The 12,501-nt window shown below is 44.3% G+C and overlaps 4 protein-coding genes across 6 annotated transcripts in view; 1 reads left to right on the forward strand and 3 right to left on the reverse strand.

Annotated features, from left to right (window-relative positions):
• The window catches only part of LOC134983450 (gastrula zinc finger protein XlCGF26.1-like), a 452,758-nt gene that overhangs the window by 318,916 nt on the left and 121,341 nt on the right, over nt 1–12,501 (reverse strand). The gene's annotated exons all lie outside the window — the stretch shown is intronic.
• The window catches only part of LOC134983446 (zinc finger protein 260-like), a 147,120-nt gene that overhangs the window by 88,334 nt on the left and 46,285 nt on the right, over nt 1–12,501 (forward strand). The gene's annotated exons all lie outside the window — the stretch shown is intronic.
• LOC134983435 (gastrula zinc finger protein XlCGF67.1-like) lies at nt 5,813–7,831 on the reverse strand. Its single transcript, XM_063949113.1, has 2 exons — nt 7,827–7,831; nt 5,813–7,714 (listed from the first exon to the last, which is right to left on the reverse strand). The coding sequence occupies exons 1-2, from the start codon at nt 7,829–7,831 to the stop codon at nt 7,267–7,269; spliced, it is 453 nt and encodes a 150-aa protein (XP_063805183.1). The 3' UTR covers nt 5,813–7,266.
• The window catches only part of LOC134983447 (oocyte zinc finger protein XlCOF6-like), a 100,757-nt gene continuing 96,010 nt past the window's right edge, over nt 7,755–12,501 (reverse strand). Inside the window, exon 2 of the mRNA XM_063949125.1 lies at nt 7,755–8,316. Within this exon, the coding sequence (XP_063805195.1) occupies nt 7,856–8,316 (461 nt within the window). The 3' untranslated portion in view covers nt 7,755–7,855. The remainder of the gene's footprint in view (nt 8,317–12,501) is intronic.

The raw sequence follows: 12,501 nt of genomic DNA on the forward strand, positions 1-12,501 counted from the left end.
TTATAGTGCAATGTGTTGTTCACCAATGTGATCGGTTTTTGTTTTTATTCTCTTTTTTCCCTTTTATCTCTTGTTGTTTTTGTTTAGGCAGATGGATAACAGTGTACAGACACTAAAGCCTATTTGAAACCCGACTTGATAACTTGAGGTTTGTCTGTACGCTCTTATGCCAATATATATACTCATATATATGTATGCTTTATTTTTCATGTTTCACATATGCCTAGTGCACACCTCGGTAATACCGTATATTTAACGAGTTTCTATTTTGGGAGTAGTCGTTGTCCTGAAGCCCCCGCAGGACCCCAATATGCTGCATCCCTTGTTTCTTTGGACTGGGAGCCGGCAGGATTCCGCTCCTGTCCTTCTTGCAGCAGTTTTGGTAGTAATACCACTTATGTTTAATGTTAAAGTACTTTTTGGCGGGGATTCCCCCGCCGCAGCTTTTTCTTTCTATTTCTTTGCTCTTCCTTTTTTCCTATCTCCCCCCCCCCCCCCCCTGTTATCTTTCCCTCACCTTTCCCAGGGTCTGCCGAAGAAAAGACTATCGTGAAACGATTGGACCTGACTGATAATGGGGGTGAGTGATTTACACGTAACTACCCTTAATGTCAAAGGGCTGAATGTCCCTGAAAAAAGGTCTAAACTTCTTAAATGGCTTAGAGACGAGAAAATAGACGTTGCTTTTATTCAGGAAACACACTTCAAGATGGGACACGTGCCGTCCCTAAAATGTCACTATTACCCGCATGTTTTCCTGTCCAATAATTCGGCTGGTAAGACACTGGGTGTAGCCATCCTACTTGCCCGCCATCTGCCTATCCTCAATGTAGCCTCCCACAGAATAGCTGAAGGTAGGGGATTGCTGGTGAAATGCGACATACATGGCCAACGTTTCTCTTTCTTAAACATATATGCCCCTAACGCTAAACAACCCTCCTTTTTATCCTCAGTTCTAGAAGACGCGGAATCTCTATTGGAGGGGGTGGTGGTGATGGGAGGTGATCTGAATTGGACCCTGGATCCTCGCCAGGACAATTCTAAAAAGATCTCCTGCAAGCCAGAAAGGGAGCATAGGGGAGTGAGACGTACTCTGCTCGACCACCAGCTGATCGACACTTGGAGATTGACACACCCTACTGATATAGATTACACCCATTTCTCACACCCACACCAGACATATTCCAGGATTGATTACTTATTTTTGAGTCACCGACACTTACACCTTCTGTCTGATGCCTCTATAGGACAGATTGTATGGTCCGATCATGCCCCAGTCAACCTTACCATACGCTTACCTCCCAATGCACATCGCCAATGGTCCTGGCGTTTCAACAACACTTTCTTACAAGATGCAGGCTGTAAGTCCCGAATTGATAACGCTCTGGACTCTTATATTTGTACCAATGACTTAGATGACATCTCCAAAGTCTCAGTATGGGAAGCACACAAATGTGTCATCAGGGGGGTTTGTGTTCAAATAGGATCCTTTCGCAAAAAGCAGAGGGAGAAACTCAGAGAGGATTTACTGTCTAAAATACAATCTCTAGAGCTTCTACATAAAAAATCCCAAACCCCACAACACTACGCCGATCTCGAAACTGCTAGGGCGGCTCTGAATAAGTTACTCTCAGATAGAGTCAAGTTTTCCTATCGGAAGTGCCGTAGCAGATACTATCAATGGGGCAACAAGCCTGGAAAATTACTGGCTAAAGCACTTAGAGAACAACGTGCTCTTACTTTCATTCATACAATTAAAGACAATCATGGCCAACCCCACCACCAGACATCTCACATAGCCAGGGCCTTCAAGACATATTACTCTACTCTGTATAACCTCTCCGGCCCAACCGGCAGAATTGACAGGCCGTCCCATCAAAAAGCCATAGCTGACTATTTAAGGACCTTACATTTCCCTACACTGACCGCAACAGAAGTGGAAGATCTAGACGCCCCTTTTTCCACTGAGGAGGTTCAGAGAGTTATTGAATCCTCTCCTAATGGCAAGAGTCTCGGCCCCGACGGATATACTATTGCCTATTACAAAGCTTTTAAAGACAAATTAATCCCCATACTCACAAGAGCCTTCAACACTATATCTGATCAATCGCCCTTCTCCCCACAATCTCTCGAAGCCCATATTGCAGTTCTACCCAAAGAGGGTAAAGACCCCAGTCTGTGCTCCAGCTACCGCCCAATCTCCCTATTAAATATTGATATAAAGCTTTTCGCTAAATTGATCGCAAACCGCCTTAAACTACTGTTGCCTGGCCTGATACATGGAGATCAAGCGGGGTTTGTTTTAGGGCGAGAAGCCAGGGACAATACCACCAAAGTGCTCAGCATAATCCACTATGCAGGTCAGCTCTCATCCCCATCTATCCTACTGTCAACAGATGCAGAAAAAGCTTTTGACAGAGTGGACTGGGATTTTATGGCCGGAATATTGAGACATCTGGGACTTGGTGGCATCTGTCTCCACAGAATCCTATCCCTCTATACCTCCCCATCCGCCAAAATTAGGATTAATGGCACCCTTTCTGACTCCTTTCCAATTTTCAACGGTACGCGACAGGGATGCCCGCTATCCCCATTGCTCTTTGTCCTCTGCATGGAAGCACTAGCCCGAAGCATTAGGGCTAACCCAAATATTTCGGGCTTGTTAGTAAGGGGGACCGAATACAAATTGGCATTATATGCCGATGATCTACTCGCAATAATCACGAATCCGGTCACCTCTCTGCCAAATTTAATGGTGGAGTTTGAGAAGTTTGGAGTCCTCTCTAACTTCAAAATAAATTATTCCAAATCTATTGCTATGAACTTAACTACACCTCCTGCTATAGTAGAAAGCCTGAAACAAGCCTTCCCCTTCACCTGGCATGATTATAAATGAAAATATTTGGGAGTGTTACTGACCAATGACTTATCCAAAGTGTTCTCCCTAAATTTTAAACCCTTATTGTCTAGGCTTCGTTTAGACTTCCTGTTGTGGAAAAAGCTGAGACTGTCCTGGTTCGGAAGGATCAACGTAGTAAAAATGAATGCCCTCCCCAGGATTTTATTCTTTCTCCAGACCCTTCCGATACTCATCCCCCTGCTATGGCTTCGAGATGTCCAGAGGCTTATCCGTACATTTGTATGGGGTAGAAATACACCTAGATTTAAACATGATACTTTGTTCAGGAGAAAACATCAAGGGGGGCAACAACTCCCACATATCCCTAACTATTACCACGCAGTACACCTGAACAGGATACTGGAATGGACACGTGCCAAGGATCGCAAACAATGGGTCCTCCTAGAGGAGGGCTGTCTCCCATATTATATAGAAATTGCACCTTGGCTCCCTACCCTCCCGAAGGTGTCACACCCCACGGTTTCTCCCACGCTCAGATTATGGGCCAAACTGAGTTCCCAGAGTTATATATCCTCCAAATGGTCCCCCTTAACCTCTTTTCTTTATAACTCCGAATTTGCCCCGGGCCTTCAAGGGACTGCTTTCACCCCATGGGCGGAAGCTGGGATCTTTAGAGTCGGTCAGCTGGTGAGCTCGGGTAGGGTGCGCTCTTTTTCAGATGTTCAATCCTCTTGGAACCTACACAGTGCTGAGTTTTGGAGGTTCCTGCAGGTCCACCATTTCATATCATCTCCCAAGAACTTCTCTGATGTAACTAGAGACCTCACTGGATTTGAGAGACTATGTATCTCCCCCAGTTCACCCACACATACTATTTCACAAATTTACACGTTGATTATGGAAAATTTCTTCCCACAACCTCCTACCTTCTTGGCTTCCTGGGAAAGGGAATTGTCGGGGCTACCTACTCAAATTAACTGGGAATCCGTGTTTAGGAACGCTCAGGCGAGTTCTTTATGCATTTCGACATTAGAGACCCTATATAAACTTATATATAGGTGGTATAGGACCCCTCGTGTTCTCAATAGAATGTTTCCCTCTCTTTCGAATATGTGTTGGAGATGCAAAAATGCCCCGGGGAGTTTTATACATATTTGGTGGGATTGCCCTCTTATAACTCCATTCTGGACAGAAGTATTTAAATGCACCGAACAGATAGTAGGTGACGAAATCCTGAGAGACCCAGATTTCTGGCTCCTTAATCACACCCCCGCAGGATCACACTCCTACAAACATTCCCTGTTAAGACACATTTGCAACGCTGCTAAAGCGGTGATCCCAATTCTTTGGAGATCTACCTCTCCACCCTCAATTAAAATGTGGTTCACAAAGATTGATCACTTCTTGGACATGGAAGACCTGATTTCCTTCTCATCCGGGAAAACAGTTAACTTCATAGCTATTTGGTTTCCTTGGTACGACTTATATTGCGACATAACCCCCCTCATGTTGGTGAACGGGCCCATATTCATATCTGTATCATTATTTATACCCATACCCATATTCCAACAACGCTGTTTCTGTACTATGGCCCAGACTCAGGATTGGTGGAGATCACCCATACGCTCCCCAAATAGTCTGCCCGCACCATGCAGACCGTCACACCTGACCCTGCCCACCCTAACCTTCCCTTGCTCATCCTCTTTTCCTCTTCTCTCTTCTCCTTTTTTCTTTTACCTCTTTCCCATTCATTGATGCTTTTTTGATATTATGCTCTTCACTTATAAACTTTAATGATGACAGAAATACAGACAGATATTCATCGGCTAAGGGCGCTCTATGTGTGGTGTACTGATGGATATATGCTACGCGATATTTTGTATGCCCTCCTTTTGTTTTTGAAAATGTTTCTGTAATGTTCTTGAATATTGCTTTGACTAATAAAAACAGTTTACACACAAAAAAAAAAAAGACTCAACAGAAATCTTTTGTTTTTAAAAAAAACTTTATTTCATATCTTTAATACACAGATTTTTCTCTATATTTTAAACTTCAAAAATACTTTACTCTGCACAACATGGATAAAATATCCTTAAAGCACAGAAACAATTCAAGTTACATTATAGTATTGCAGGTAAGTAAAACAGCTACATATCAGGAGCCAAAACCCTATGGGGGTCATTCAGACCCAGCCGCAATAGCGGCCTGCAGCAGTTTGCTGGTGGTGGCAATATGCACATGCGCAGCGGCCGCGCAGACACACACTTTGCGGTCGCATCCCTGAGGGGTGAACGCGGGCGGGCCGAGACCATTTTCCAGGGGCTGCGTGATGTCACATCTGCGATCATCTCTGATTAACCCCCTATAAGCTTCCAGAGTGCACCTCATATCTCATCTTTTCCAAGTTACTACAAATGATATGAGATCGGTAGCAGCACTACTTTCAGGATTATTACACAGAACACACATAAAGGCTGACACAGCAAATAACAGTAACACATACAAGGGATTAATTAGAAATAAGGAAGCATAATCATCACTAAGTCTAATTATCAACTGGTTCTGTGCAGGACCATACACCTCTTTACTGCCTCCAGCAGCCCCTGGTACTGCACTGCAGCCATCCACCCTGTCTCCCCCACTATTGCCACTGCCCCATCTCTTCCCGCTACTGCCACATCTTCCCCAACTGCCACCCGCCCCGCCTCCCCCCACTACTGCCACCACCCTGTCTCCCCTCTGACACCTTAGCGCTGTTTGAGGACAAGATTCTCACAGACAGTGCCTTCGGCAGGCCCCACTACAGCACTAGTGCCACCACCCTGTCTTCCCCCTGACCTCTCAGCATTGCTTGAGGATTCTTGGTACTGCTGGTAACAGTCCTTCACCTGCAGGTGGCAGTAAGGAGGCAGAAGCTGCTTCTGGTTCCATGGACCCTGGTCATGTAGGGCTGGGATAGCCAGTAAGATTATGTAATAGAGTCACCATATTACAGGCAGCCGGTGAAGGGAGCAGAGAATGGGTGTTATGTGGCAGGAACGGGCTGGTTAGGTAACAGCCTGGCTGCTGCATTCTGTACAAGCTACAACCGGTGCAATTCTATTGCTGGGAGACCCAGGTAGAGGACATTGCAGTAGTCTATGTGTGATGATACAAGTACATGTATGACTGTAGGTAGATCTTCTGAGGGAATAAAGTGCTGGAGTCTGGCTATGTTCCTCAGATGAGGATCTGATTGTGGCAGATACCTGATGTCTAAGTGTCACTCCACCATCCAGGACACCAAGATTCCGCACATGATCAGCATTTTGTAACTCTGAACCCCCAAGCGTAAGTCTGGTTGGTAGGTAAAGCTAAGCTGTAGCCCTGCTCTTTGTTGGTGAGCTTGAAGACCTGTTTCACCAGGACTGAATCACAGCAAACTGGCATCACCCACACCTGGAGCTCAGCTAGACAACCATTTAGGATTGGTACTGGGTTCTCAGTACCTAGAGCAAAGACAGGTCATCTGTATAGCAGTGGTAGATGAGGGTATGACATCTGATTATTTCACCCAGTGGTAACATGTGTATTGCAAAAAGCATTGAGATAGGATAAGAACCTTGAAGAACAATGCATGGCATTGATGAGTATACTCCAGAAGATTAAAATGGTTCCTCACCTGAATGATGTCTATTGTGTGCAATCTGAGTGATGTCTATTGTGTGTATATATCTATAGCTTCAGCCATGCACAGCTGTGCGTTCCAATACTCAAAGCGTTTGAAAATTAACAGTTAAAAAAAACAGTTGAACAAACATTGAACAACATCAAGAAAGAAATCCAGACCATTATGTGGACTCATTAAACCTCGGAAATTAAATCACCAGGACTATGCCCACTAACCCTCTGGCAGAGAACATCAGTAGTACCTTACAGGCCTACCCCTCGAGGATGGACTTCACCCAGGGTAATCCTACACAGTACGCCAAAGATGGCTGCCGCACCTGGTACCCTGTGAGGGTGGAATACACAACCCATGGAAGTTATTACCCAAAATGCCTACACCAATCCTGCATTATTCTTTCTGTATCTTTTATTTTTGTCTGTGTAGTTTATCGTTTGATGTGTAATACTTAAATCTTCTGTATTATGTGCATTGTTTGAGTTCTAGTTGGCGCTGCGGATGGCTGCCTCGGTGCTGCTCTGCCATGCAGCCTTCGTCTTTAGTCTTACATGTATAATATGTTGAGTCTATTGTACAGTGGCAATGTGCAGTATGAACGCATATGTGTAATGTATGCTATGTTTTCCCCCTTCTTATGCCATGTATTCCCCTTTCATGTTGCTGCTTGGCGATGCATTGTACCACACACAATTCCTAGTGTACGCGAGTATACCTGGCCAATAAAGCTGATTCTGATGATTTATTTCTCAGAGCATGGAAATGGCTTCTCACCTGTGTGACTTCTCTGATGTCTAACAAGAACTGATTTGTGTGTAAAACATTTCCCACACTCAGAACATGGAAATGGCTTCTCACCTGTGTGACTTCTCTGATGTCTAACAAGAACTGATTTGTGTGTAAAACATTTCCCACACTCAGAACATGGAAATGCCTTCTCACCTGTGTGACTTCTCTGATGTGTAACAAGATGTGATTTGTATGTAAAACATTTCCTACACTCAGAGCAAGAAAATGGCTTCTCACCTGTGTGACTGCGCAGATGTGTAACAAGTTGTGATTTACTTACAAAACATTTCCCACACTCAGAACATGGAAATGGCTTCTCACCTGTGTGACTTCTGTGATGTATAACAAGATGTGATTTACTTACACAACATTTCCCACACACGGGTAAATTTACTAAGGTGGGAGATTTTTAGAACGAGTGATGTTGCCCATAGCAACGAATCAGATTATAGCTATTATCTGCTAGAAGCAGCTAGATAAATGGTAAGTAGAATCTGATAGGTTGCCATGGGCAACATCACCAGTTCTAAAAATCTCCCACCTTAGTAAATGTACCCCACAGAGCAAGAAAACAGCTTCTCACCTGTGTGACTTCTCTGATGTCTAACAAGATGTGATTTGTGTGCAAAACATTTCCCACACTCAGAACATGGAAAAGGCTTCTCACCTGTGTGACTGCGCAGATGTGTAACAAGTTGTGATTTACTTACAAAACATTTCCCACACTCAGAACATGGAAATGGCTTCTCACCTGTGTGACTTCTGTGATGTATAACAAGATGTGATTTACTTACACAACATTTCCCACACACAGAGCAAGAAAACAGCTTCTCACCTGTGTGACTTCTGTGATGTATAACAAGAGCTGATTTTTGTGTAAAACATTTCCCACACTCAGAACATGGAAATGCCATCTCACCTGTGTGAGTTCTCTGATGTATAACAAGTTGTGATTTGTATGTAAAACATTTCCCACACTCAGAACATATCAGTGGCCTCTCACCTGCCTTACCTGTGTGTGGGTTATTAGGCTTCGTGTTCTTTGTAAAACATTTGGCATCTATAGAACAGGGAAACACTGTATCTACTGTCGGAGCTGTAACAGATGCACCAATATCAGAGTGATCAGGAGAACATTTCCCAGGATCAGAGGGATCAGCTGATAGAGCTGGATGTATAATAGGGGTAATGGGGTTATCTCCCGGAGAATACTGTCTACTGTCATTATCTTTTATGTCACAATCCGGGGATAACATTAGATGTCCTTCTGATATATTCCTGCTTGTGTGTCCATCTGCTGGAAATAAAATACATTATGGAAATGTGACATTTTCTGTAACAATATTAATCTTGTAAACAATAGGAGAAGACGACTCTCTCGGACACTTAATTGTAAATGTGTGTGTATAATAAAACATAACTTTTAATGAAGGCTTTATAATATTGTGTCTCAGACGATCATTGTGTCCACCCTCCTGAGAACACTCACAATAACAAATGTAATATTATAATAAGACTTAGATTTATCTCTCTCTTGTACTGGTAACTAACCATGAAGTATATATGGAGATGTAGTCACTCGCCAAGTCCTATGTTAGCACCAATGTAAAACAATGGATGGGGAACATATCGTATGAATTGGAGATTCTAGATGAATAATAATATCAGTTATATGAGCTGATGGATCAGAGAAATGTCTCCTAACATTACTCCTGGAAGCATTGGTAAGGTAGCATTCCTTTATGTGTGTGCTCATACGCTGGTAAGCCTGTACATGTGTTACTCACCCTTATATAAGGTATATTGCTACAGCAGAGTAGGTGTGGAACAAGGTACTTTACATGCAGTACATGCAATACACCATATGATACCCTGTAATCATCATCTGCTGGGTCCTTTGGGAGCCACTGGCACTTTAAGAGTTTAATAGTGTGAGCTGGCCCCTCCCTCTATGCCCCTCCTACCAGACTTAGTTTAGAAAATGTGCCCGGAGCCGGTCACAGCTAGGGGAGCTCCTAATAGTTTTCTTAGCTTTTTATTTTCTAGAGATAGTTAGGTTACAGGAAGGCTGCTGGCAACAGACTCCCTGCTTCGTGGGACTTAGGGGGAGGGGGGAAGGAACCAACTTCCTGAAGAGTTACTGGTTCTCTACTCAACTGACAGGACACTGAGCTCCTGAGGGTGCTGATCACAAGCCCATGAGGCGACTGCTCACTCCCGCAGCACGGCCGCCACCCCCTAACAGAGCCAGAAGAGTGGTGAGTACAGCGCCAGCATCCCGGTTAGCGGGTCACCGGAGGAAATGGCGGCACAAGGGTGGGAGCGTAGCTCTGAGAGGCTGCGCTCTAGGAAGGCTCAGCAACACACAGTGTAGGAGCTTTGAGGAGCGTCCTGAGCTAGCACGGATAAACCCTACACTGGTCACACAGCTAACAGGGGCTAATCCCCCTGTTAGCACTAAAATCCTCAGGCCAGTATAAACAATTAGTGCGGGAAGCCGCGCGCCATTACAATGGGCGGGGCTTCCTCTCAGAGCGGATCCAACACTCACCAGCGCCATTTTCTCCCTGCAGATCATAGGAAATAGGACACTGACAGGGAGCGTCCTGTGCTGCAGAGTGTGTATCTTCTCCTGAGGAGTCTATTCCATGTACTCAGGACTGCAATGTGCTGTCTCAGCCTTCTGAATCCAAACCACCATGGGTGGATTCTTTAAGGGGAATGATATCCCAGATTTCAACAAGGATGTCACATACTGAGAAAGAGACGCAGTTTTTGAGACAATCTGTAGTGGGTATGAAGTATTCAGCTCCCACTACTTCACCCCACCTACATACCCAAAAAACGTACACCTGCCCAGATAATGCAAGCTGACACTGATACCGACTCTGATACAGGGGACGGTGATGGGGATATGAAGGGGGGAATGCATCCCTTGCTAAAGGGGTGCAACTAATGACTGAAGCCATTAGGGATGTTTTGCATATTTCTGAGAAAGTTCCGGAAACAAGTAGAGGAAACTTATTTTACAGTAAATAAGAATACCTCGCTTACCTTCCCTGCTTCTAAGGAGTAAAACTGCCTGGTTTAAAAAATCCTGGGAAAACCCAGAGAAGAAAATTCCAGATCCCTAAAAGAATTCTCATTGCTTTCCATTTCCCTGAAGAGGACAGGAAGAAGTGGGAAAACCCACCTATAGTAGACGCTTCTGTATCTAGGCTGTCTAAAAAGGTGGTTTTACCTGTCCCTGGTTCAACCGCCTTAAAGGAGCCGGCTGACCGCAAGATTGAGACTACGCTCAAATCACTATACACTGCTACAGGTGTGGCTTTAAGGCCCACTATTGCTTGTGCATGGATTTCTAAAGCCATAGTAAAGTGGCCAGGCACCTTACTAGAGGACTGAGATACTATGGATAGGAGTAACATTGAATTGTTTTTAAGTCACATACAGGATTCTGCAGGTTTCATGGTGGAGGCCATGAAGGACATTGGCCTGCTACTTCCATGGCTGTCTCGGCACGCAGAGGACTCTGGCTACGCCAATGGACTGCAGATGCAGAATCCAAGAAAAGTGTAGAGAACCTGCCATTCACAGGTCAGGCACTATTTGGGGACGCATTGGATGTGTGGATATCCACGGTGACTGTGGGTAAGCAGACATTTCTTCCCTCTGCAGCACCACCGGCTAGGAAATCTTATCCAAACCCCCTCCAACCTTTTTTAGAGGAGATCGGGGAAGATCCAAAAAACTGCACCAACAGGTTCCCAGGAACAGAAACCAGGTTTTGCTTCCTTCAAATCTTCAGCATGACGGTGGACCTCCCGGCCTGGAGATCAGGCAGGAGGGAGCGAGACTAAGAGATTTCAGTCACGTCTGGGCGTCATCATGCCTAGACCCCCTGGGTGACGGATATTGTTACCCAGGGGTACAGACTGGAGTTTCAGCAACTCCCAACTCACAGATTCTTTAAATCAGGCTTACCAGCTTCTTTGACAGAAAGTGATATCCTACAGGAAGCCATTCAAAAATTGGTACGAACAAATGTCATAGTTCCAGTTCCACCTCACCCAAAAACCAAGGGTTATTACTCAAACCTGTTTGTGGTACCAAAACCGGACAGTTCGGTAAGGCCTATATTGAACCTGAAGTTGTTGAACCCCTACTTAAGGGTTTTCCAATTCAAAATGGAGTCTCTGAGAGCGGTGATCTCAGGTCTGGAGGAGGGGGAATTCCTAGTATCCCTGGATATCAAGGATGCGTACCTTCACATTCCGATCTGGCCACCTCACCAGGTCTATCTACGGTTTGCACTACAGGACTGTCACTATCAGTTCCAGACGTAGCCATTTGGCTGATAGAGTTGATAATTAGCCATTATATTGGGTTATAATAATCAAATGCTTTATATATGAAAAGCTGTGTTTAGGCAAGGTTTGGACATATTTCAGACTGATATATAGAATATTGGAACTATAAGTTAGTCACGCACACCATTGTTTGAAAGGGAAGTAGCTAGCGTCCTGTTCTCTCATGAGAAACAGAAATGCATCTAAATGTAGTTCTCAGAGGAAATTGAGAATAGATAGGCGGATGTGAAAGGATGTTGGCAGGGCGTAGTGGAGCTAGGAATGTATGACGTTATTAAGCTATACATTTACGGGAAATTATGTATTGAATGTTACAAAATGGAAGGGACGTAGCTTACGCTGAACCAATGTTTAGACTGTAACCCCTCCTTTTGGGGAAGAGATGTGGGCTGGCCAGCTATGGCTGAATGTGAAATGTGTGTATAAAAATGCTAACAGACCAAAATAAATTCAGAATACTTGTGAGACATATCCTGTGTGGTTGTTTCATTTAAGTGTTCTCCCAACGCGTTGGCCCCTGCTTCAAAGAGGTGACTTGATACTTGAAGGATTATTTCTTTAGTGACCAGACGGAGCTGATGAGGCCAGCTCCTTCATTACATGGGGGCATCGTTGCCGGAATGACTGATTCAAGAAGAGACATCTAATGAATAATTTCTGTTTTGGAATTGACCGGCTCTCACAGACTCTGATAATACCCGGGGTGAGTAATAATTGTTACTCAAAATCAGATTCTCTGAGTGTCGTTCTAAGTACATTATAGAGAAAAATCATTTATGTCCTTTTTGACCGTCATCATAGAACCCGATTATCTTGTC

This window comes from Pseudophryne corroboree, assembly GCF_028390025.1.
Source record: "Pseudophryne corroboree isolate aPseCor3 chromosome 3 unlocalized genomic scaffold, aPseCor3.hap2 SUPER_3_unloc_15, whole genome shotgun sequence".
In the NCBI taxonomy this organism is placed as follows: Eukaryota; Metazoa; Chordata; class Amphibia; order Anura; family Myobatrachidae; genus Pseudophryne; species Pseudophryne corroboree.